This window comes from Callorhinchus milii, unplaced genomic scaffold (genome assembly GCF_018977255.1).
Source record: "Callorhinchus milii isolate IMCB2004 unplaced genomic scaffold, IMCB_Cmil_1.0 Scaffold18, whole genome shotgun sequence".
NCBI classification, from domain to species: Eukaryota; Metazoa; Chordata; class Chondrichthyes; order Chimaeriformes; family Callorhinchidae; genus Callorhinchus; species Callorhinchus milii.
The window spans coordinates 13,962,347-13,989,177 of record NW_024704759.1 but is presented as its reverse complement, the minus strand read 5'-3'; the positions used below and the strand labels follow the sequence as shown (position 1 = coordinate 13,989,177).

General features: G+C 42.2%; 1 protein-coding gene and 1 long non-coding RNA gene across 3 annotated transcripts in view; both read right to left on the bottom strand.

Annotated features, from left to right (window-relative positions):
- The window catches only part of LOC121850371, a 117,144-nt gene extending 101,111 nt beyond the window's left edge, over window positions 1–16,033 (bottom strand). Inside the window, exon 1 of the long non-coding RNA XR_006085565.1 lies at window positions 15,977–16,033. This is a non-coding gene — a long non-coding RNA (uncharacterized LOC121850371). The remainder of the gene's footprint in view (window positions 1–15,976) is intronic.
- A 7,003-nt stretch (window positions 16,034–23,036) lies between these two features.
- On the bottom strand, window positions 23,037–26,603 carry LOC103186271 (transcription factor MafB). Of its 2 annotated transcripts, none has more exons than XM_007905190.2 (2): window positions 25,302–26,603; window positions 23,037–24,139 (listed from the first exon to the last, which is right to left on the bottom strand). In XM_007905190.2, exons 1-2 carry the CDS (start codon window positions 26,228–26,230, stop codon window positions 24,097–24,099), a joined length of 972 nt encoding a protein of 323 aa, XP_007903381.2. In that variant the 5' UTR covers window positions 26,231–26,603; the 3' UTR covers window positions 23,037–24,096. The 2 variants fall into 2 exon arrangements, with proteins under 2 accessions (XP_007903381.2, XP_007903383.2); XM_007905192.2 differs by having other exon boundaries at window positions 24,079–24,139; window positions 25,378–26,603.
- Between the last annotated feature and the right edge of the window lie 228 nt (window positions 26,604–26,831).

Sequence of the window (26,831 nt, the reverse complement as noted above, 5' to 3'; positions counted from 1 at the left end):
GAGACGTCTCAAAGCGCCTCACAGAATATACTGTCAAGTGTAATGACTATGTATTTTGTGGGCGAAATGGGGCAGCCAATTGCACCCAGCAGTGTCTTCTCCTGAAGATACTGTCCCATGGTTTCTGAGCACTGCCCAGCCGCCCAGCCTCTGGTACTTCGTTAAAGTGGTCATTCAACCACGGGGGTCACCACTGTTGACTCCATTGTTGTCCTCCCACAACATCATGTTCATGAAGAGGTCACAGAATAACTATCAGACGCTCGTTCATTTATCCCCTCACTAATCCCTGAGCCAATCGCAGTGCCACACTTGCTGCCCTGGCTGAGACCAGCCAATTCAGCACAAACCGGGGATCAAACCTAAAACCTTCCCAGTCTGTATTGGCTTAGTTACACAATATCAGTGTGTGTACCATTTCAGCCACTGGGATAGCATCGGAGTTCTACCTAATATAAACACAACCGCCCCCATTTAATACCGCTCCTTTGTTACGGAGCTGTCAAGAATATTAGAGATTATATTCCCGGGCTCTAATACCTATTTACATTTTATGAGTTTTCTTTGGGTTCGTACCAGCCCTCCCTCATTGTCTCTCATTTTAGTATATGTGGGTGAGATGTCGCGGAAATTATACCAATTCCCCCCCCTTCCTCTCTCTTTGTCTCCACTAACACATCTCGTGATCCATCTGTTATCTGCTGCATCGCACAGGCTTAAGCATTGAGTACAGGATATTAAATCAGCTTTGGTGCGTTGTTTGCGAATTATCTACAGAGTTACCAGTACAGAACAGTAGGTTATGGAAACTAGTTCTCAATCAGACAGTAGATGTTGCTTCTTACTGTGACAAGTTAAATTCCGTTCAATATCTCTGCCCATTCCAGTTACTCTGCTTTTAAACACATGTTTGTGTGGCACAATGGAAAATAAACCTAAATTTCATAGTTAAAAATCCTGATAAGAGTTAAAACCCATGAAACATAATAATAATAATCCTTGCATTTGATATAGTGCCTTATCACGTCTTCGAGATGTCTCAAAGTGCTTCACAGAATATACTGCAAAGTGAATTAACTGTATATTTTGTGCGAGAAACACGGCAGTCAGTTGCACACAGCAGCGTCCCACAAATAGTTGTGGATTGAGTGACCAAATTATACTTTTTTTAAGGGATTATTAACCCTGGAAAAATGATCCACCAATCCACATACAGCCGCAAATAATTCACTGAATCTCAGACTATACATGGTCCGAAACCACAGACAGGCAAATTTAGAGCATCTCTGCGACGTGAGTAATCTTTAACTTTTTAAATAAACTCCATGTTCTAGTAGCTAATCCATGATAGCCATGGATTCCAATTTCCTGGAATGGAACATCAAAAATATTGTGAGTGAGACAAAACTATGAGAGCCAGTTACCTCAGACCCGTGAGTCATCCAATCCTCTTGTAAAAATGTATCTGTTGTTCAGTTTCATTTATTTTGATTTTCTTTGGGGGGGGTTGGTGGAGGGTAGAGGGTGGGGAGTGGGGGGGCGGTGTGGGCTGCAGGGAATGATTTTACTTTGTCTCCTACTTTACTGACAAGAAGAACAAAAACGACTTGCATTTATATAGCGCCTCTCACAGAGGTTAGCGTCCCAGTGTGCCTTTCAGTGTGAACTCCAGACTGCCACTTTTCTCATTCACAAACCCAAATGCAAAGCAACACCACTGTGTATCCATTACTCTGTGTTTGATTCACGTTATAAACTCACAGTTCAAAATGCTGATTAATTATGTAGATTCGAATTAGGATCTGGAACAAGTCATGCCTTAAGGCTTATAATACATTATTGTTACTGTTTAAAGTCTAGGCTGTCTAACATCAGTTTATGAATTATATAATAACATCTTTGCTAAGGTGTGCATGCGGTTCAGTAATAAACCTCTTAGACAATTATGTTTCGTCAAAATCAACTATGATTTAATATAATTAAATCTGGCTTATCCCACCCCTGTTATACAGCTGCAGCATTAGTCTCTGAGTGTTTCTTAGTATTAATTACAATGTAATTATATGTCTGGATTATATCTAATTACAGCCCATGGATCTACATTTCTCAAGGTCCCAATTAACATCATTTCTCATGTGGTATGTACCATACAGTACAAATGAACCAGACATGAACAGCGAAAGGTCACAGGTAGGCAAAGGGACAGCCAAGCTGTTAATCATCACCCCCAAACATTCTGTTGATTAATTTATAAGTGTTTTTAACCTCTCAAGCGGAATTTGGATTTATTAATAACATTTGCCTAGTATGACTTACCTGGCAAGTTTTTCCTCGGATTTTTAGCTAACCAAATCGCATTATATACAGGAAATTTACTTGCTGCACAGTAAACCCTAATGCACATTATATTCGATTGCTAAAGTAATACACACATAGCCATAGAATAGAGCTATAGCATACAAAATATAGTCACCATTACACTTTACTGTATATCCTGTAAAACAGGCTGCTGTGATCTGAACTACATGGTATAAAATAGAGAGAGGCTATTTGAAATTTCATGTGTTAGAGAGAGTATTTCTTATGTGTGAATAAGAGAGTATGAGCAATGCACATTGGATCAGGAGTTATTTTAACTGCAGCTCAGATAAATAGTTTATTGCACAAATACAAACTTCAGGTCACTCACTGTACAGCCTGAGTTTTACCACTGTCAAACCTGACCAGACACAAAGACATGTTCATGTCTAGGTGGCATATGTATGTAAAATTATCAGTCTGGTTTGGATACTCTTAAGTAGGGTGATGGGTTTCCCCATGTGTCAGACACCTGGCTGGTCCCCAAAATCTGATCAACATAATCAGCTCATAACTTTATCACCAGTTGGATCTATGGCAAAGTTCATGCATAGTATAAATCCATATCCCAAGCCACAATCCCTGAGTGAGCTTTGTCTAATGAGCTTTGTCAGTACCCACCTGCACACCCAACTGATCAGTGGGGCAAGACAAGGGAACAGCAGATTACTGCACTTTGTGGTCAGAGTGTATGTTGTCAATTAATCTTTTTACTGTGTTTGTGTTCATCCAGGGAAATCATGTTAATGTCGGAAAAGTACTTCTGTCTGTTTCAGGTGCTCCCCAAGTTCAGAGTCACCAATACAATTCCACCCCTCTCCCTCTGCGCAGAAGCTGACTTACATTCCCTGTATTGTCTCGCCTTATTGCCTCGAGGTGAGATTATCCAATCTGTGGCAATTACGACTGAATTATGTTTAATGATGATTAATCCAGTTGTCAGTCTGAGATTGTTGTTTTGCACTTCCTTGAAACTAGATCGAAAAACTGTCCCCAAATTTGTTTCACTTCCCACCCATCACACATAAGAAGGTTTCCATCATCCATATCAGGAGGTTGAGAACATGTTCGTGAATCGCTAATTGATTCTGAAGTAGCCCCAATGGGGTCCTGGATACAGTTGTGGCCCAGGATCTTACCGAGTCATACAATGATAGAATCATAGAATCTTTCAGCACAGATGGAGGCCATTCGACCCATCCTGCCTGTGCCGGTTCTTTGAATAGAGCTAGCCAACTAGTCCCACTCCCCCCACTCATACCCCACAGCCCTGTAGGGCAAGCAGCATATGTGAACCTGCACCCCATCCGAGAATCTTGGAGACCAGAGGTATACACACACAAACATATATATATATATATATGCCGGGGGAGGGGGGGAGAAAATAAGAAAAATAATTGGGCACACTTTTTTTTAATAATTCAAAAAGAAAATTGCTTCTTGGAATTAAAAAAAATCAGTTCAACATTTAACCAAAGCCCAGTCCACATGATTAAAAGTTCTTTCCAGAGCGAATTCCACGGTGGATGTGCTGTTAATGAGCACAAGACTCATTCCAGATGCCACTTTTAAAACCAGCTGGGCACTATCAGGTTACAGGAGATAAGAGGATGGTGATATCCCAGGTCCCTGAGCACTACATTTCCACGGGTTCAAAACAGAACTGGCATATTGAGATGCAACGATAATAATATATATAATAATAATCCTAACATTTGACATAGCGCCTCATCACGTCTTCTAGATGTCTCAAAACGCTTCACAAAATATACTATAAAGTGAAAACAAAAACAGGAGTCGCTGGGATCACTCATCAGGTCATGCAGCATCTATGGAGAAAGGAAAGTGAGTCAAAGTTTTGGTTCCACGACCCTTCATCAGAAACGGCCGTGGACCCAAAACGTTGGACCCGTTCTGACGAAGGGTCGTGGACCTGAAACGTTGACTCACTTTCCTTTCTCCATAGATGCTGCCTGACCTGCTGAGCGATCACAGCGACTTCTGTATTTTGTTTTCAGATTTCCAGCATCTGCAGTATTTTATGTTTTTTTTACACTATAAAGTGAATTGACCGTATAGTTTGTGGGCAAAACGCGGCAGCCAATTGCGCACAGCAGCGTTCCCCCACAAACGGTTGTGGATTGAGTGACCAAAATCTTATCAGAATCAATGGCATAAAAGTTTGGAACGCAAAGTGTGAAACAAAAAAAAATCACATAACCTATCAAGTATATTCCTCCCACAGAGCAGATGTAATCCGCCTTATCATAGAGCCAGATCTCAATCTCTTCAGGAAAGGTTCTGCAAAGTTTCCCGCGGACTCGCGGAAAATTGAGCACAATTGCAGAATCTCTATTTACTTTGCAACCCATTCTTGAACTTGTACTCCTGGGCGTATTACAAGATACAACATAAAAAAACATACATAGCTGCCAACTGTTGGATGTTGACCTTGTAGTCAATGTGTGCACTTGGCCATATGGAGTGACAAAAAGAAGCAAGTGCATTGTGTGGTTAGATCCACCCACCGGATAAATCAATGGATGTAACAGGAGTGATTATAATTATACCCGCGAACACAACTTCCCTTGTATTAAATGTATTAAAAGATTCCGAAATGTAAGTATCCAAGGACTGATCAGCAGATTCGCGTATCTTAGCAGTTTGGGTGATCGATTCTGTGCTAGTGTTCAACAGGACCCGTTGTTTTTTTTCATTGGAACGATCCATAACCTATAATTTCCTGCAGCTCATGGTAGGTTGAGCAGTAGCAGAAGTAGTTGGAGACCAAACTAGCAGCAGACACCTAGCTTATCCATAAATAGAAGCAAAGTATTGACATCAGGACATAGAGGCCCGGAGTAAGTGCTCGCAACCTTTCCAGTGAAACTCCAGACAACAACAACAACTTGTAATTACACTACATAGCACATAAAATGTACGCCATCGATATTGTGCACGGTGGAGTCTGATTGCCTACAGGTCTGTGATATAACAACAGACGGTGACTGTCTGGACTTAAGCACTTAACATGATTATATTCACCTGCTAAGTGTCAAGATCTAAGCAGTATGCAGAGGATTGATCGTGAAGCACGTTGAAATAAAATATATTAAAAATTAGAGTTGTAAACGGGGAGCACAAGTGTCGAAGGCACAGGAACATTGGTGAAGGGCAGCAAGGTAGGGAGACATAATCCTTTCCTTGGGTAAAGAAAACTATCATTATGTTACTCGAAGCACAATCATCCAGTCTTCACACTGTTTGCCTTTCAATAAGCACATTGTATTTTACAATATGACATTTTAAATCACACTGAAGTGAAGGGAAAGTGTGTTCCTCTGGGGACAAAAGTGCAGAATAGACTGCAACAAGCAACAAGCTGCAATGTCCAGATGTTTCCACCATTGCTAGTGCCTCACCTTCCTGTTAATCTCAAGAAAAATAGGAGCTTCATTAAATAACCATCTGGAATCAGGGAAACTTTACAAATTATCAAAACAAATATGTACTTTAACTCAAGTATCTCCCTCTGCCGATTTGTGATTTTAATAGTGCAATGGTGAAGTGTGTTAAGCTATTTCGTTTTCACAAGCCTAAGAGGTCAGTAAAGATTTCACCTCTTCACAGTGAGAACGGGCAATTGTATCCTGCTAGGTGTCAGTGTAAATTGGTTGTAATCCACGTGTTGTTTGCAGATAAAATTCTGTTTGTTTTGCTGAAGATGTAGGTAGTAGAAGCAGTTAAGTGTTCCTACCTAAATCCCTTTTTACTAGAAAACTCCTATCACTGTTTGTACCTTCATCGGATCTGATTGAAACACATAAAGTACTGTGATCTCTATTTGAGATTGACAATGTGTGTTAATCTCTACTTCAATTGCTGCATCAGTTTGAGTTTCTAATCTAATTTTGGTAACGCAGCAAAGAGACAGAGCAATGAAAATACAAATCAGGTCTAAAAGCCATGAATTGTTCAGGTTAAGCAGTACTCCCCAAGGACACATCTAGAACCCAACACACAAACCAATTAAGATGCTATGTCTTGGAATAGAATGAAAGTGTGTAACTGAGAAGTCAGCAAGTGTGTCGGACAGCACAGGGTAAATTCGACACTGTCCACAAATATATTCAACCTCCCAGAGGCTTCCATATTTATTTTATTTTTTGTCTTCTATGCTGGATTTGAAATCTGCTTTTGTTCTTCACATAATCAGATCTGGGACAGTCATTCCTGTGATACACAGAGCCTTATCTGGGACGGTCAGTTCTGTTATATACGCAGTCAGTAATGGGACAGTCAGTCTTGTTATACTCAAAGCCTTATCTGGGACAATTGGTTCATATATATATTTATATATATTCAGTTGTAACCGTCCTTATTATCTGAGTTGATCGAATGAATGTCATATTATCCCATGGCATTTCAAACAATTAATCTCACGTGTATCCACCCATCTGCTGAATTTTGCTATCACCACGACTTTGATAGGGAAACCGTGGGGTATTTAAACTTATTTCAATATGCTGTCTGCAGACTGGGCTTTTAAGTAAAACAAAATTAACTGTGTATCCTATCTCCAGTTCATCACCCAATTTGTTTTGATGGAAACCCATCACCATCTCTAAGAGTCTCCAAACCAGCCTTGAGAGTTCATTAGTTGCAGTATGTGGAAATCAAGACCGTACGTACACAAGTATTTCAGGGGAAGATTTTTCTAAATGATAGCTCAATCAAGGACTAGTAATAAGCTAAGAAAAAAAGCATTTCAGCTGTCTTTTCCATTTGTGCTTCCAACATTGTGACGAGGGTGATGAATCTCATTTCTATTTTGAATAATCTTAAAGAACCAGTCTAAAATGGTAATGAAATTTGTCATGCCACCCAGACCTTATATATATTACACTACATCAAAATACACTACGGGATGGTTGGCAGGATGTAAAAGGATTGTAAAAGGCGTGATTCACAGTGTTTCAATTTGGGTAATTACGTGTAAGTTATAGCCTATCAAGGGTAAATGTATCAGTGTGGCTTTATTAAATCGTTAGGAGCTCAGAGTTAATTGAAAAAGTTATCTGATGTAATACTTTGAGATGGTTAGATATCTAGTTAAAAAGAACCCCAATCACATCTCATGGATTATCCCTGGGAGGTCAAAAACATAATCGTTGCACCAAAGTCAATCAATATGACAAGCAAAGGAACCCTCTCCAATTGCAAATAGGAGTTTATAATTGGAGTGTGAGGTGGGGGGGAGGGGGGGGTGAGACAACAGATGCCACAAAATTAGAACCTATCATTGGAGCCATCTGAGCTGTGGAACATGCAGGCATGAAAAAAGAACACGTACGAACAGATCTGGCCCAGCGCATGCCTTCACATGCCAGAGATGGCACCAAGTTGTCAGCACACTGCCATTTACAGACACCATGAGCAGCAGAGGGGAAGTTGACCGGGCTTCCCGCTGCCTGCACTCCAGGACAAGAACCTCGCAAAATTCTCGTGAGAGTGGCTGGTATAATGCCAGCAATCAGGTAAAGAGCTTAGAGATCATTATTCCTAAATTGACATCAAAATACACTGTTCTCAACACTGCCTAAAGCGTATATGCTCGCCATCTCTTCTGCAATTTATCCTGTGCACCTCCAACGAGACCAGATTGAGCTGAGATCCAGACAGTCAGGGTGCCACAAGATAAATGCGATTGATCAGAACTGCTGATAATCTAGTATATCCTCCGCCAGGAGGCATTAAATCACTCTGCCCTGATGCATGCCCAGTTCTGTCCCAGTTTGGACTACGATGCCAGCAGTTATTACATTACTATCCGATGCCTGCCTGAAGCTGTCACATTCAGCTCCTGCACCACAACATATTAAATTCCCACCCAATCTGTCCCCCAGGCTGCCAATTCAATCCCTGCTCTGTGTGGTATTAGATATCCCGCCTGATGCATGTGACATGCTTCTCCTTTTACCAAAAACAAGGCAGTGGATTTGCATTCAAGCATTTAGCTCTGGAAAGTTTCTGCCAACCCTGATGCCAATCCACTGCCTGTGCCAGTACTGCGAAAGTGTTAAAGAGTGGCAGCATTTAATCTTTGCATCAACTTTCCCCCCCCAACCCCCACACTTTCAACAACAGTAATCCTTGAGATTTGATACAGCGCCTTATCATGGCATTGAGACGTCTCAAGAATATCTGGGGTGAATCACAGGAGACAAAAAAACTGTATCCTATCGCTCAGTGGTGTGGCTTGCAAATGGCCTATTTGCTTCCATAGAGATCTTCACAGAATATTCTGCAAAGTGAATTGATTGTGTATTTCGTGAGCGAAATGCAGCAGCGTTTTACTCCTGACTTTCCCACTGCGATTTGGAAGCAGAACATGAATTGCACAGCTTCAGTACGAACGGGGCTCTAAGATAAACGTAGGAATGTTTACCGTCAGAAACTGCAATCTTGATTGTAGGCCTACTTTGCGGGGTTTGACTTTGGGGTGAAAAAAGACACAAAAGTTAAACAAAAAACCCCAACACCCTTAAAATCTAAAATAGAAACTAAAACTCTGTGTTGGCGACTAAGGGGTTAACGGCATATTTTTCCCCTCTCGCAATGTTTTTTTCTCTCTCTTTGCACAGCCTCAAAGTGAAGCCATTCAACTGTGGCACCTCCAGCACACCACTGGGTAAAAAAGCGATTTGACTTGATGCTGGGTTCTTTTCTGATGCTGTCCAAGTTGACAGCAGCATTTTGGCAGTCTTACACCAATTAGAAAAATAATGGAATTTTTATTGTACTGACAGAATCCCCTTGATGATAATATGTTCCTTTGTAGTTCATGCTAAGGCCGTAGAAAATAATCATCTGGTTTCTTGGGCAGACCGAATACCAAACTAGTTACTTGCCCCCCCCACACCCCCAACCAAAAAAAGTTGATTGCCTTCCTCTGCATGTTCTTCCTGTTTTGATTTAAAGGATCTGCAATCCCTAAATAGCCATCATAAAAGTCAACTGGATTTGCAATTCATTAATTTGACTTGTCAAGTATTAACATGCCTCATAATCTCATCATTAGAGTTTCAGAACAGTGAGATCCGGTCAGCTAGTAAATAGGTTTGACCTGGTTTAGCAGCTAAAATACTTTTTGATGCAGCATAAAGCTTCTTTTGAGTATTGCAACGGGGTAACAAGCAAAACGTTTCCGAAATCCTATTTGCTACGCCTTCGAATCTACCGACTTAATTTCATAACGTTTGGCACAAGTCTTTAGCACATTAGGGCATCAAACAGGCCAATTGAATGCCACACCACTGAGCGGTAGGAAAGAAAGGTTTTTTGTCTCCTGTGATTTCTCCAGACATTGAGAGACCAATGTTTCAGACCTGTCAATCCTTGCATCATGAAAGAGCAGGGTGGTGGAAGGGTGTGGATCTGGGGAAAAAAACAGGGTGTATACTTGTAGAGAGCTGCCAAAGTGAGAACCGATTCAGCCACTATCACATGCCTCCCTCTCTCCCAGTGCAGGCAATGTTGACAGAAGCCTCAGTTTCTCTGTCTGCGGGGCAGGAGGAAAGAGTGTGAGGCAAAGACGTTGTTTTGTTCCCGAGCGAAAGTGCAAATAAAAATACAAAATGAATTAAAAATGTTTAAATGCAGCCTGCTTGTTTTAAATCCGATTTAGGGGGGCACAATTTGTTCATTTTACAAATATGTATTTCGAGTTTGATTTTACCGAAACCGAGTAATGTCAATCACAGGGTTAAAGTCCTTCTGTTTAAATCAGTTCCTTATACCCTCTAAGTCAAGGGAGCCAAATGCTTGATTGCAAAATGTCTTTTAATATTTTCAATAAATTCAGCAAACAGATGGCAGAAATAATTTGGTCCATGCTGTATAGTACGAAATCATTTGCTCAGCAAAGACCCTTTTGCTAAATTTTATACCATCATCAGATAGGCATTGCGTAAACATGGGAGTTATTTTTACTTTTGTAGTGTTAATAATTGAACATCTGATGATATCGTAAATCTAATCACGGCGGCCTTTATTGTAGTCGCAACACAATTTGGCAATGTACAAATAAGAGCGTCCAGAGTCGCTCTGTCATTGGGGTTAAAGGCTGCTGGAAGCCAGACTCTTTAAGGCAGGCTGCTTATCGTGCTCTGCATTGGACAAGCCTGAGCCAGTCTGAATCCCAGCAGTCAACCTGGAGCAGAGCAGAAGAACCGGTTTTACTGGCTCTACTGACCCTGCATTAGTTATGGTGTCAGCCGCTGGCTAGAGACGAGCTGGGAGGAGTAGGAAGACCTGAAGGTATCAACAGCAATTATCAATGTCAGGTTTCCATCCCCAGTGCCTGCTTGAAACCCTGTAATTTACTGAAAGCTTAGACAGGTTCACTCTATTTCGACCCCCTCCTCTCCCCCCTCCCCTTCCCACCCACACCCCCTCACACACACACATTGAATGCTGCTGTATCAAACTAACATTTACCCTTTGACCAGCTGTCTCGGGACCCATTTGGAACATCCCAAATCAAACAGCCTCTTATATATCAACTTTAGATTGGCAAGTGAAATATACATTAATCCTTTTGGGGGCTATATTTCTCCTTCAGGTTTTATTTAAGCCACATGCACGCACTCGGAAAAAAAATCGGCTAAAAATGTTTGTGTCATTACAAGCTGTGATGCTTCATTCAGGAGTTTTCTTACACTCAGTGCTGGGAGGTGTATGTATTCCATGAGTGGAAATTGTTTATCACAGGAATCCACTGTCTTTTTCTACTTGTCCTCTTGACAGTCAGATCGTATAGGATTTGAGGCCTGGACTGTAAGAGTCCACAAAGGAGGATTTACTTTTGCAAAACCTCCGAGAATCCTACGGACACTTCTTTAATAAGATATCCTCCCAGTTATATTTGGGGGTTTATGACAAACGTGGAAATCTGTCAGTGCCCAGTGGAGGTGGATATAATGTCCAGGTGCGATAAACAGTGGAGAAACAGAGCAGAAGATTCTCGTATGGTAACTAGGCTTAGTCATGCCACAAAAAAAGCCTTATAAAGTAACTGCATCTTGGTGTCCTTGCACAGTGCAGCCCCTGTAAAGCCGGGAGGCTTTGAAGCAACCATCTAATCTGCTCCAAGCACTTTCACACCCATCTGTGAGAAGTGACAAGAGCAGCTCTTTCGGATGACTTACAATGCAGCACTGGTAAATTGATATGCCAAGACTGTCTTTCCTCACAATATACATAACAGTGGGATTATTGACGCAGAGATAGCCGTACACATTGTAGCACACTACACTTGAAATGCCCCCCAAAACTGCACCTGCATGCACATCAGCAGCCAAATCCAGCGATTATTTTACAGTTAGCAACCGAATGCACTCAGTAAAATGGATCCATTAACTCTTTCGGTCGCTCCTCAACTGATATTAATTCTCCAAATGGCTGTTTTGGTTGCGCCTGTCTGTCTGTCTGCCATTGACTCACCCAGTGCCCTCTGTACTGGTGGAAAAAGAGAGAATGCTTCTAACCACTGATATAGAAGTTGGGAATGACAAATGGCAACACATTTTAAAGATTGAGTGTTTACTTAAAATCGCTACTTAAAGTGGAATTGCCACAAAGAATTATCGTGGGTTTAACGCCTTTTTGTGTTTATTTGCCTTGGGCGGGACTTTTAATTTCACAGCAAGTGTTTAGCATGACAGAGGAAACTGCGTCAAAAGAGTTACGAAAACCCAGCAGTTTGCATCTGGTGGGACAGTCATTAACTGGTGGCACTCAGCTGTCAGACTCCCTCGTACTCTCAAGCTAAGCAAATCTACCAAACCAGTTTGGCCGAAAAATGTCAGCAGAGATTTAAATCAAACGGCCCAAAAAATGAAACAGATCGGCGAAATCAGCGCAAAGAACGTTAGGCAAACAGAATTCTTTTTGCAGCTCTTCTTTTTTAAAAAAAAGTCAGAAAAAAAGGGGAGGTGGGAAGGGCTGGGGGTGGAATGGGGTGGGGGCGGAATATCCATACCTTTGTAAAAACACTCCTCACTGCTTTGTGCTCTATGTTACAGCGTGTATCTGAATCTGTGTTCCTCACAACGGGCAATGAACATACGAGCATAAGAATTTGCTGGAGAAAGAAGACCAAGAAGTCCATCTGGTTCGCCTTCACCATCCTGACAGTCGCTTGACATGTCGACCATACACTGTACCCCTCCCCCCCACCCCAGATATTACTTTCTAACAGAAATCTATCTCATTTGTTCTTGAAACAAACGCCATTTTCTGCTTCCACCGTCTGTCTCCCTGGGGAGTCTGTTCCATAATGCTTTCCAAGTATCAGCTATTTGGCTCTTTAACAAATTGTTCAACATTAGGGCTAACAATTTGCAATTTACAAATGCTTTGCGACGCTGCAGTTTGTGCAGACAGAAAGAGCGGCCCTGTGGCGTGACCCACTGCCCTCTCCGCACCTTTCAGCAAACTGGTCAGTCGCCGTGGAGCTGTGAGTGTCTCAGTTTAAGCACCTGAATTCCACATAAGAACAAATGCCACTCGAGTCCTGCCGATTAGAAACCTCAGAACAAGAGGTCAGTAATGATGCGCAAAAAAAAAGGCCATTGCATCAAAGGTGATGGGATGTGTCCGTTAGTATTTTTCTGTAGGTTTGCAAATCTGCTACAACATTGTAAACCATAATAATAATAATATCATAACAATAATCCTTGCATTTGATATAGCGCATTATTACCTTGTTGAGACGTCTCAAAGCGCTTCACAGAATATATTGTAAAGCGAATTGACTCTGTGTTGTGGGAGAAAGTGGTGCTTTTCACCTCATCATAGGCAATCAATTCAAAGTGGATATCACTACAACTTCCAGGTGTAATCAGATCATCGGAAACATTGCCGACACTTGGAAAAAAATGCCCCCAAAGTCGTGTTAATTTTGCTTCCCTCTCTTATCTCAGAAATCTAAAAAGAGTGTTCTGCAGATTTCTAGCGATAAAGCAGAATTGTCACGAGGCGCAGAAACAAGCAAACTGCTTCCACTCGCTGTGTTTAACAGACAGAAAATAAGCTGGAAAATAAAATAATAATAGTAAAAAAAATCTTGCATTTGATATAGCGCCTTACCAAGTCTTCGAGACAACTCTCAACACTTCGCAGAATATACGGTAAAGTGTATTTTGTGGGCCAACGCACCAAATAAAAGCACCTTTGCTCTATTTTAGTTTTGCAGCTGAAATACACCAGCAGTAGTCCTGATCGGGTTAAAGCTGTGAAAGACCTGCTATTCCTTATCCTCCTCCAAATTATTTAGCCAGAGATGCTGTTGCCCACCGAAGGGGATCTGTAGCTCTGCTTGTAAAATAAACGGAATGTAGAAAAGCTCATGAATTTATTTGAATTAAACGCAAGAGGGAAGGATTGAATTTTATGGTGAAATCGGACAACATTCACAGTTCTATATTTTTTTTGCTTCAGGTTCTGGCAAACTAAACAGCGAGGCTGGTTGTCCTGCTTCAATGAAGGGAAATGGAAATTAGCGACAGCAAATTGCCCAGGTTCTGGAATGCACTGTGCCTACATTTGTTGTAATCTGAGTCACCCAGTTTATTTTAGAGCGTTCCAGCATTTCTGATCAAGGCAGCTACAACGCTTTACTTTGAAGATGGTCTCGGAAAGCTCTTACCACCAACACTAATTCTGCATTAGCTTGTGGCGATGATGATGTTAGGCAAATCGGTTTGTCGTGGTCGACATCGGATATTTATAAAAAATATAAACTAATAATAATAATTTGGACACTCGTAATAATCCACGGCTGTCTGTGGGACGCTGCTGTGCGCAATTGGCTGTCGCGTTTCACCCACGAAATACACGCAGTCAATTCACTTTACGGTATATTTCCGTGAAGCGCTTTGAGACGTCTCAAAGGCGCTGTGTCAAATATACGTATCATTATTATTATTATTATTATTACCCGCCATAAATTTTGCGTCATTTAAAATTCAGCACTCAGGTCTTAGCCCGTAGCTTGCTGAATAAATAAAAGCTCAACCCAGTTACGACCCCTAGCCTGCTGAATAAAGGAGAGCGCTATACACAGTAATTACCCAGTAAGTAACCTGCTGCTAAATGAATTCCATCTCCCTGAATGAACAATCATTTTAATATAACTCTACAACAATTGCCCGTGACTTGCGCTTTGAGGACAGTATAAAAATGGACTTACACGGTGAATAAGCCTTATTGAAGAAGTGGGGGGGCGGGGTGGTGGGGGGGGGAGAAACTTCATACAATTACAGTGAGTAGTGACCTGCTGGTGAATGAATTCTATCTCCACTCAATGAACGAGAACTTTTGTGCCGTTATGCAATGACTGCTCGTGACTGGCACTTTTTTTTAAAAAAAGGGGATAAAAATGATCTTTGTGGAGCGCTGCTGAATCAGGCGGTCGGAATGGCCAGGCTCACTCACCCGCCGAGAATCAAAGAGCTTCTGTGCTTGCAAACTACCCGTGCTCGGGGGGGGGGGAATGGTGGGTCCCGTTTCTTTAAAAGATTAACCCGTCAGCAGGTGCCGTATCATCCATCTACGGCGAGCCAGACGGGTGCAATGTGCCGGACTGGCGAGCGCCGAGACGCAATCTTTCTCATCCCGAGGCGCCTTTCTAAACCGTTCTACTGCAACAACAACAACGACGACGATGTCGACGACGACGCATTATGATAGTAGAGCGTCTTTCGCGTCAGAAAGGCATCCCAAGGCGCTGGACGGGCAGAGATCCACACTCGTTCTAAGGATTTTTAGTCTGTCGAATTGTGAAGGGATTTGATAAGGTGGATAGTTAAATAGTGAAGCGCTTTGAGACGCCAGTCCTCCCGACTTGAAAGGCCTTGTATCCAACACGGGGCTTGTTTATTTATCGTTTGAGAGGAAACTTGATGGCACGAGCGAGTGAGAAAGGGGCTAGAGGGGTAACGGGAGGGGGCGGGGAGTTATAAACAGCAGTACGGGAGAGTTGGGAGTGAATGGCCCGTTTCAGTGCTGCAAATTTTCTATGCAAATCTATGTCATCGCTTGTTAAATCCATAAGAATATTATACTTATACAGGCTCCTCTCACCTTCTGTATCAATCGCTGTAAATGGAAATTGTTTGCTTGTAAAACAGTATTCAGCCTACGTGATGTGTTTTGTGTTTTTATTCATGTGTTTGTTTCATTTCTCGCCCACAAAAATACAGTCACGGCGTTTTACAGTGTATCCCGTGAGGCACTTTGAGACGTCTCGAAGACGTGGTGAATGGCTATATCAAACGCAAGGTTTATCATTATTATTATCATAATAATTATAATACAGGACACTTCTCACTAGCTAGAATCAGCTCATCTGCAGTAAGATCTCGTCAGAGCCCTTTGCCCTGTGAGAACCTGAAAGGCTGCATGGTTAACCCTCCCACACATGAGCTGTTTTTTTTCTTGTTGTTGTTGCTGCTGTTGCTGTATTTTCTGTACAGAACTCAATCCTTACCCTGATCAGACAAACGCTGAAGTTATCACACTTTATTATCTGATTCCAAAAGAAAGAAGAGTTTACCTTGTGTGAGGCGAGGAGCGAGCTGGTTGCTTTCTGTTGAATTTCATTGGGTATCTGTGTAAATGTAAGATACAAAATCAAAGGTAGATTACATTTACTTACAGATAATCCTTCTGCACTTGAATGAAGGCAATGTCACGAATAAATGGAGAATGGAATATATCGATTGATGAATCGATACATAAATATCATTAACTTCTGGGAATAATCGATCAGTTAAGACAAATATGCTGAGGGAGCTCATGAATAGAGCCCAGTACTTCACAAATAACAGCCGTTGCATGTATCTGATGGGTTTAGTTTTCACCGTCCTATCATTGGAATTTTTAGAGTATGAACAGGAGCCCAGACTGGGTTGGGCCCAGTGGCCTGTTTCCGTGCTGTACGTTCTTTGTAAGCATGAAGGGCTCTACATAAATAATAACAATAATCCTTGCGTTTGATAGAGTTCCTTATCAAGTTTTCGAGACGTCTCAAAGTGCTTCGCAGGACACGCATGTAAAGTGTAGTGACTGTGTTTTGTGGGCAGTGTTGTTGGTGTTGAATTTTTTTGGGGGAAATTCATTGTGGGACATTTTTTCACTTTGAGGAGTGAGGAAAGACAGCTATGCGATCAGTCTGGGCCATTTTTTGTTTGATTAACATGTGTCCCTTATGCTATTAGAACTAGTCAGGCCACTTGGTTTTATAACAATAATCCTGGCATTTGATATACCGCCTTATCATGTCTTCGAGACGTCTCAAAACGTTTCACAGAATATATCATAAAGTGAATTAACTGTGAAGTTTGTGGGTGGAACGCGGCAGCCAATTGCACACAACAGCGTCCCCACAAACAGCCGTGCATTGAAGTGACCAAATTATCATTATTTGTGAGATAACGACCAACGTTAGAGAGAGGTAAACGGGTGTCTGTCTTTGCAACACACTGACTCCCTGCTGACAAACATGCCTAGCGAAGGGAGGGCAGAGCTAAAGCCACTCGCTGGGGAACAGATTCAACATTCAAATTACTGAGCTGAGCCCCCAGTAATCCAAAACAATGCTGATGATTTGCCAGCTTGCCTGGTGCATCAATGGGGCTCGGAATGGTAAACCAACACCCTAATGGTTAGAGTGGCTGGACGTGTAATAGGAATCATATCAGGTCTCTGCATAAACGTAAGATATTGGGCGTTTTGACCCACAAAATATACAGACAATTCACTTTACAGTGTATCCCGTGAAGCGCTTTGAGACGTCTCGAAGACGTGATGAGGCACTGCATCAAATGCAAGGATTATTGTTATTATTATTTATTATATAAACTGCTAATGCCTTGGATTCTGCCAACCCTGACTTGTCTTCTCTGGCTACGAGCAAAATATATCATCTCTCCTTCCCTTCCCTCCCCTGAGCACTTCTCCTATACAGAACTGGCAATCAAACCTCTGCTTTTTTGACTTTCTCAGTAGTTAGACTCCAGCGTGTTTCTGAACATGTTAACGATTCCCAATTGGCAATACATTTATTTGCCTACAAAATACACCGTCACTACACTTGACAGTATATCTCATGAAGCACTTTGAGACGTCCTCCTGACATGAAAGGCACAATATCAAACACAAGAATTATTATTATTATTATATCCTATATTTTGTGAGACTGGAAGTAAGCATTCTCTCCATTACTTACTGGAGCGAGTTAATTTTTACATCACATCAAATATTCCAATTTATGAAATAAAATTGGATTTGCCCTGAATGTCCTTTTCCCTTTACTCTCTCTGAAGCAGAGGTGAATTAACGCACTCGAGCACATTTCAGATTGATCTGAACTAAAAGGTTTATATTCCGGTTGCTTTTGCACCGGTCCATTCATTCATTATTATCTCATTAAAACCCGTTTAGAATTTGGACACTTCATTTTCAACTTTAGGAAATTGCTTCAGACAATGTTATTCCCTTTTCTTCCTCCTCCTCATCCTCCGCCATCTTAAGTCTCTCGGTTGTAAGACTACAGTGTTATGAACTTACGCCTGTTGTTTTTTTACTTCCCACAGTTTACCCCGAGACGAGACAAGGCATTCCCCGTAGCCAGAGCCTCTTCACTAACACTCACGTCACTAAAAACAGCCAAGGACTGTGCTGAAATGATATGTCAGAGCACTGATTGCACCCACTGTCGCTGAGTCAGATTAATATGTTTGGTCAGATTTTATTCTATTCCCCGATGACTGTAAAAGAAAGCAGAACTTGTCGGCCCATTAAAAAAGAAAATCTCATTAGCAATCTTGAATCTATAAAGGAAGAAACGTGAACGGCGAAAATCGGAAACAGAGAGCGAGAAACGAGCAGTCCACTGCTTTTAGTTCAATTTCATTAAAAAAATTAGTATCGGGTTCGAGCTGCTGTTTCTGCCATAAAATTGGTGTGAAAACTGGGGGCATAGAGTTCAATTTTGCATCAACGAGTATGTTTGTCCAGTTTAGGATGAGACCAATTGTTTCTCTCTCTCTCTCTCTCTCTCTGAGGAATCGAAGGAGGTTTATTGAGCCCAGAATGGCCTGATAGATGGGAACATGCCATCTCTTGAAGGACTAGACTGTGAATCGGAACACCAGATAGATGACTTGCGCCGTATCGAAGGCTTACTCGACGGCGGGTTTTTACTTGACAGTCTGTTTAGTTTGTTTGTTTTTTAAAAAAATCTAATATTTTTTAAAAAAGAAAAGAAAGCAGCCACCCACACCATAGGCAACACCGGACAGCCTTAAGTGATGCCGAATATCATTCATCGGTTGATATGAACCGATTGAAGCAGCTGCTCTTCGCGGTTACACGGGTATAAGTAACTGACATGATATTGCAATTTTTTAAAAAAAGGTGCGGAAAAATTGTCAGAAAGATTTCTGTCTGTAGCAGCAGGACTATCGCAGGCTACCATTCAAGTGACTGACTGTTTGGGTGGAGACTGTGGCACCGAATTCACCAATAGAGCAGACACAACCACTGTAGTTAGCAAACTGTTACCCCCTTAATTCTTCCTGTTATCTAAGCCCTGCAGAATGTATGAGCAACTAAGCTGGCTGTGCAAGCTGAAGCTCTGGTTAATTAGACACGGAGAGTTGTGCGGGGGGTAGGGAAGGGGAGTGGGGGGGGGGGGTGGCAACTTGCTGCCGTTCGCCACATTGTAGTGAACGATCATCTTACTGTTCATTTGCCGATGTGCTGAATTTCTACCATGAAAAATTCACAGATGATTAATAATAATAATAATACTAGTAAGCCTGGTATTTGATAGAGAGCCTGATCACGTCTTCGAGACGTCTCAAAGCGCTTCACAGAATATACTGTAAGGTGAATTGACTGTGTGTTTTGTGGGCGAGACGCGGCAGCCAATTAATTACGCACAGCAGCGTCCCACAAACAGTCATGGATTGAGTGACCAAATTTTGTTTTATATATCAGATCGTTGCATCCCAGTGATATAGCAAGTGTCCGTTCACATCAAACCAAAGCGATTGCTATTTATTTACTATTTTATAAATGAAACCAACGACAGCACCTTGCTAGAAAGTCGTGGCTGGGAGCTCTTCATTCTTCCATCCCTAATCCCAGCATAACTGCTGTCTTTTTCCAAAGAGGTTCAGATAAAGAAGGCCCCTTCAGTCCTTATTATCCTTCTAAAATACACACCCTCACATCGCAGCGTTTCAAGCTGCCTTCGAAATGAGTTCTCAGTGTCCCGGCTTCACTGACGCTTGCTGGTAATCCGTTCAAGTTGCTAATTACCCTCTAGGTAGAGAAATACTTTCCGTTGTCTGTCCTGAAACTGCCTTTTGCTTGCGGCCCGAAGGATAGTAGCCTGACTGTGGTGTTGTGTGTGCGGTGATACAGCGAGAGGCTGATTGTGTAAAAGACTGGAAAACACTGCAATGTGAGCGCACCCAAACAGGGTACNTTTTTTTCTCTCTCATGGGATGCAGATTTACTGATCCTACATGCATATTAATTCAGTATTACCTAAACATGAACCCTCCCCCTCCTTCCTTTGAGCGCAACTGCCTGGGTTGAAAAGCTCTTTGTGTCAGCAATAATAATCAATTCAAGCGTTTGCCTTCAATTCGAGTTCATTTCCGTTCGGCCGGCATTATTGTATTTTTTTTAAAAAAAACTTTTTCTTCCCCCCAAAAAAGAAATCCCACTAAATTTACATCACGAACGCAAAATGCAAGGGCACTCTGGTAGCCTTCTTTTTCCACCTCAGACAGAGGTAGCTAACAGCAACGGGAAAATCACAACCCAAAATAACATGTTGTCCTGGAATCGTCGTGATTGAATTTAAATATATATATATATATATTTGTGACTTGGAAAAGGTTAAACTGCTATTTCCCCCCCCAGCCAAAAAAAAACAAATGGGAATGACATCATCCACCTGAGTGGCACTTTGGGATTGCTTATCAGCCAAGCGACGCTTAAACATGCTTCAAAAAAAATCATGTTGACCTGTTTTTAAAGCGTTCCCTCCAACGTTTCTTATCACAAGTGTTATTACCTGCATAAGTGTGTTGAAGTCAAATGGCTGGTACTTTAATACTTATTTAATATTCGATTGATTTAATATTGCTCCCTTTGCTTCCCCGTCTTCGGCTCGCACCTGAAGACCTTCCTCTTCAACCGTGCCTACGATCACCTCCCACCACCCCTCCCCACCAATACCCCCCACCCCCTTTTCCCTCGGCTCACTGTCACGCTCGGCCACTGTCAAGTGCTCCGAGACACTACTCTATGTGAGAGGCGCTGTGCAAATGCAAGTCGTTGTTGTTGTTAGAACTGAAGAACATTGACATAAGCTGCCTCAAAGCGCTCACTAATGCACTATCAGTTTCTCTGCTGTTTTTGTGGTGCGGGTGAGTGGGGGGAGTGTGTCACTCGCTTGTTTTGCTTCCTGTTACAGAGTCTGTATGGACCCCCCAAAAAGCAGCAGTTTTTTTGGCAAGTTTGGTGTCTGTGCCATTTTTTTAATATTAAATTTAAAACACGTTTTTTTTTTAATTTGCTGTAAGCAGAAGTCATCGCTATATGTATATATAATGCTCAACCTTTTCTCCCTCCTAACTTTTTCTATCAGCTGCCAATATCTTGCACCAGAGCAGGTTACGCTATGCTATCTTTGCCGAATGATGCTGTGTGTGTGTGTGTGTGTGTGTGTGTATCTCGAATCAGTAATTGGACACCAACACTCCTGAAGCCAAGACCTGACCCTTCAGTGTCAAACACTGGGAACCACCGCTCTCTCTCTCTCGCTCTACAGCAAGTCAGGCAGACAGTGCTGAAAACTCAAGCCTGAAACAGCTGGGAACAGTTAGCTTTCACACACAGCATCAGCTCTGGGGAAACTGGTTCTCCCTGTTAAATATCAAACATCTCTCATCCATCACTAGACAAGAGATCTCAATATTTTATCTGCTGGATGGTCAATTTTTTTTTCCTGATTACTTTTCTATATCATTCACTTTTACGACTGCAAACAACCTATGGGCTATAAAAGCAGTTCAGAAATATCTGCAGCATAAATACTGGCTTACACACTGAAGGCACATTGCTAAAGTTAGCTTTTTAATGCATGGAGTGGTTGAATTTGAATGAATCTTGTTTTACAGACTAGTGCATTTATTTATATAACATTGTTTTATGATAAAGCGATACAACTTACCTGGTCATTAATGTTCAAATCACTATTATTTTATATATATATATACACACACACACACATGTGTATTTTTTCCAAAACTATGAAAGCCTCCCGACTTAAATGATCACTTTTCGAAGCATCAGCTGTTTGCTGTCTCTCAGATTTCTGTGGCAATCAATGGATTCTGTCGCAATGCTGCCATAAACCGTGGATTTAATCGAATTTACAATATAACACGGCAAAAAAAAAAGTACATAAAATCTCTTTGGCATAACCTTGAAATCGCACAAAGTATATGAAATGCGGAATCATTGCAAACAGGGCAATGGAAATGACAGCGCAAAAAAACTAAAACTAAACTCAAAGCAATGCAATGACTCTGTAAATAATCTACCTTTTTTTTTCTCCCTAGCACTGGAATTTTGATTAAAAAGACAATGCTTTATTGCCACTCAACTAACTATGGGCTGAACTGGATAACCCCATCGTTGTTCCCAACCATTGGAAATGTCCATTTCATAATGAAAAATTAAAATTCATCACAGCCACTGATATGGCAATAACACCTCCTACATAAGCGAACTCTGATCTCTGAAAACTTTCCATCCACAGAGTATTTCATCAGAAATGCAGCATGCTAAACATACCGAGGGCTTCTCATTCAATTTTTCTTATTACTGTTGTTCAATTAGCCCCACTGTTTCATTCAATGCATGCATGAGAGGGACATTAATATGCTCTGGCAGTTCCCACAAACAATATTCCTCTCAAGCTTTCCCAAGCTAAAGCATGCAATAGAACTGGCAACAACAGAAAGCGGTGAAAATCATTAAAATAATGCTTGCTCAGTTAACTGCCCACTAGTGCAAAAGCAAAAAAAAAAAAATTGTATATAAAAAAAATGAAGAGTTCTGTGATGAGTGCTGGTTACCCAACAACGACACATGTAATATGTTACAGATTGAGGACAATGATTTGCTAATGAAATAAAAATAAATCTGGTATTTGTGTGAGATTTGAAACATAATTCTTGGCACACATATCTGGCACACAGTATGCTGAGTGCCAAGTGTAAGCTGGGGGTGGAAGCACTCCAGAGTGGTAATAACAAGAGGAGTGGAGCTCAGACCAATCCGCTAGACATTTTTTTAAACACACAGTTAGAACATAGACTGAACCTGTCTATGTGCAACTGCACTGCTGTGTGACCTGTGTGCGTGTGGCTGTATGTGTCCGTGTGCGTGTGTCGTCTGTGTGCGTGTCTGTGTGAACTTGTTTTTTTGCAGATGTGAATTTATTCTTAATGAACTGACTACTCTGTCCCCCTTTTTTTTAAAAAAAGGTGAATGTAAAGAAGAAAAAAAGACATCAGAGAAGCATGTCATCAAAATAAATGCCATTTGAATGACTTTAATAAGCATAATAGAAAAAAAAAACAATTTTTCACAAAAAACAAAAGAGAAGACAAGAAACCATTATTTTTTTTTGGATAACACTAGAATTCTCCAGATCGGAATAGATAATGAAACGCATTCTCATTTTCCATAAGTCGGTTGCCATGATCCCTTCAGAATTTATGGGAACAATATTTTTTTTTGTGCCTGATGTATCTGAATAGGGTTCAATTCAACACTATTTCACTACAGTCAAAGTCTCTCCCCCCCCCCCCCCCACCCCCCACTTTTCCCCTTCCCAAATCTTGCAAAATCACTTTTAACAAGTATTTTTTTTAAAAAAAGTAAGCACATTTGCTGTCATGTTGTTCTGTTATATTTTGTGTTAATATAACAATTAATAATAATAATAATAATAAAACCCACTCAGGTAAGACGCCTTCTGCATCTGCCCAGCAGTGTGCAAATTTACAAAGAAGAGTTTTTTTTTTCATTTTGGTCATCTTTCTTGTAAGAGGCAAAAAAACAAAAAAAAAATCCACACTATCTAGAATAAAGTGTACATTTTTTTTTCAAACGATTGGTGTAAAAAAAACCTTATAGCCGACCAGCTTGGCTAATTATTGGCTTTTGTACACTTCCAATAATATAATAATAAAAAGTTTCACTCTCAAATTGAATCAACAAATCTTTTAAAAGTTTTTTTTTAAACATGTATCACTGCAATGACTGCTCATTCATTTAACAAGCGTTGGATTTATAATATAATATACAGTTTGACCTTATTCCCCCCACCCCACCCCTCCCTCGACCCCCAGTCCCCCAAATTGCCATGGAATTAGGAAAAAAATAACCGCATTTATAAAACAAATACAGCTTCCTAATGCGCTGTGGTTGCTCGCACTGTTGGTGAAACAGTTTTACAATTCGAAGGAACAAAAATACTGTACACAAAAAAAAAAGTGTCAATAGTCTCATTCGGGGCTACAAAATCTGAAGCAAATCAGCGACCGTCCTGTGTCAGCGCCAGGTAAATTATACCTTTAATCACAAAGCTGTGTATTTCCACATCTGTCCGTTTCTTTTAATCCTGTAGCAATAACAAACCAAAATGAAAAGTAAACCCCCAATTAAAAAAAAAGGCGCCCAGAGTACAAAGTTGGTATGGATACAGTGGCAAATGCCCTCGACTTCTCTTTTTGTTTTAAATTTCCATGGATTATATATATATGTGTGTGTAAAAAAAAAGTGTGGGGTGAAGGGGTGGTGGGGTGGCAAAAAAAAGTTTTTTTTTCCCCTCTCTTTCTCTCTCTCTCTCTCTTTTTCCTTTTCATTTTTTTGAGGGGGGGGGGGATTTTTTTTAATTAAAAACACACACACACAAACTCACACTCACTCACACTCACCACACACACAGTTCGTGTTTTGAAATGGTTTCAGTGCATTCAATTGGGGGGTGGGGGGGGGACACAGTTCGAGTTGATATTTACAAGCTTGTTATATATTTTTTTGGGGGGAGGTGGGGGGCTGGAGTGGGGAGGTGGGGTGGGGGGTGGGAGAGAAAGAGAGTGAGAGAAAGAGAGGGTGGGGGTTAGGAGAGTGGGGAGAACCTATTCTGAACTTATTTCTGTGATAACTTTCAAGCTAAAGAACAAGCCACAAAAAAAAAAGCTAAATAAAATCCACGCCATGCCATTTGTGGGAAAAGTAAACTTGGTACAAAATAGAAATCATCACCATTACATGTCCAGCATGCAGGGTTACTTCTGATTAAATGCAGGGTTTTCTGGGGTGAGGGGAGAGGGGAGGGGGGGGGGGGGGGGGTTCTCTCTCATATATATATATATATTTATACACAACCAAAACAGGCAAATATATGGATGGGAAATGTTGGAAATCATTCTCCCCCCCCCCCCCACCACCCCCCTCCCCACCCCCCCTCTCTCTCTCTCTCTCTCTCCTCTCTCTCTCTCTCTCTCTCTATCTCTCTGTATCTATCTATATCTATCTATCTACCATCCATCTCTCTCTAACAATTTCTCGAGCAAACATGTGGATGGGGTGGGGTGGTTGGTGGTGTGGAGGTGTTCATAGATGAAAGGATGGCAGGCGAATTTTTTTTGGGTGGTGGGGGGGTTGGTGTTGGGGGTTGGTTGGGTGGTAGTGGTGGTGGTGGAGAGGGAGCCGTGGGGTTGGGGTGGGGGGTGGTGGGTGGTGGAGGGGGTGTTGGGGGGAGAGAGAGAGAGACTCACATGAAGAACTCTGGAGATGGCGGATTGTCGCTGGTTGATCCAGCCTCTCTGAAAGCATTGCTAGCGAGTTTCTCACACTTTTGTTTGTAGGCGTCTCGCTCCCTCATCAGCCGGGCCACCTCTTGCTTGAGCTGGTCGACCTGCTGGATCAGTTGGGTCTTCTCGTTCTCCAGGAGGTGCTTCTGCTGGACCCGCTTGAACCTGCACGACTGCGCATAGCCCCTGTTTTTCAAGGTTCTCCTCTTCTGCTTCAGGCGGATCACCTCGTCCTTGGAGAAGCCCCTGAGATGTCTGTTGAGTTCCCGGACCGACATGCTGACCAGCTGGTCATCCGAGAACCTGTCTTCGGCGTGAAGGCCCTGGTGATGGGGAGAACTCTGGATCTGCTGGGAGCCCGAGGAGGAGGTAGACGAGGCTGGGGAGCTGTGCTGGTGGTGGCTGTGGCTGTGGCCGTGGTGCGGGTGGTGAGCCCCGCCGCTGTTGCCCAGCTCCTCGGGGTTGACCCCGGGGTAGGGGTGGTGGTGATGGTGGTGGTGGTGGTGGCTCCTGAAGGTGTCGAAGCCTTGCAGCTGCTGCTGGACGGCGTGTGCGCTCCCGATCAGGGCTTCCACCGCGTCCTCGGGAGTCAAGCTCAAAGCCTCGGGGTTCAGCTGCTGGTAGTTGTTGGTCATCCAGTACAGGTCCTCCAGGTGGGTCTTCTGCTCGGTGGGGCTGAAGCTGGGCGAGGAGGGCACGGAGCTGCAGGGGGTGCTGATGGGGGTGGAGGACACGGAGCCCGCGGGCTGTAAGCGGGTGCACTGCCTCCCGGAGCGGTCGGCTCCCATGGGCTCCTTCTTCACGTCGAATTTCATCAGATCAAAGTCGTTGACATATTCCATGGCGAGAGGACTGGTGGGCAATTCGGCATTAATGGCCAGATCTGTAGTCATTGCTTTCTGAAGAGTCTTCTCTCTCTCTCTCTCTCTCTCTCTCTCGTTGGTTGGATTTTACGCCTCTATATAAGACTTTGGGAGTCGTTTCTTTTCTTTCTTGGTCTTTATTTTTTTCCTTTTCTTTTCTCCCTGGTCTTTTGTGTGTGTGTGTGTGTGTCTGTCTCTTGTTGTCGTTGTGGTGGTTGTGGTTGATGCCGTCGTCGTCGTTGTTGTTGTTGTTGTATGATGAATGTTAATTAATGATCACACAAAAAAAAAGGAGAGAAGAGGATTAAAACAACAAAAAAAGAAACCTTCTTGTTTGGGTTGGGTGGGTTGCTCCTCTCTCCTCTCTTCTTCTCCTCTCCTCTCTTCTCTTCTTCTTCTCCTCCTCCTCCTCTCTTCTCTCCTCTCTCTCCTGTTCCTCCTCTCTTCTCTCCTCTCCTCCGGACCTCTTGAGCGAGTGAAACTTGTTGGGAGAGAGAGAAAGAGAGCGAGAGACAGTGCAGTGGATGTGAGCAGTCGACTCTGTTCTTCCGCTTGTGGAAAAGGTAAGTCTCCCCTTAGCAAACTGCCGGGGCATTAAAACCCGGGACTGGGAGACCACAGGAGAGAGAGA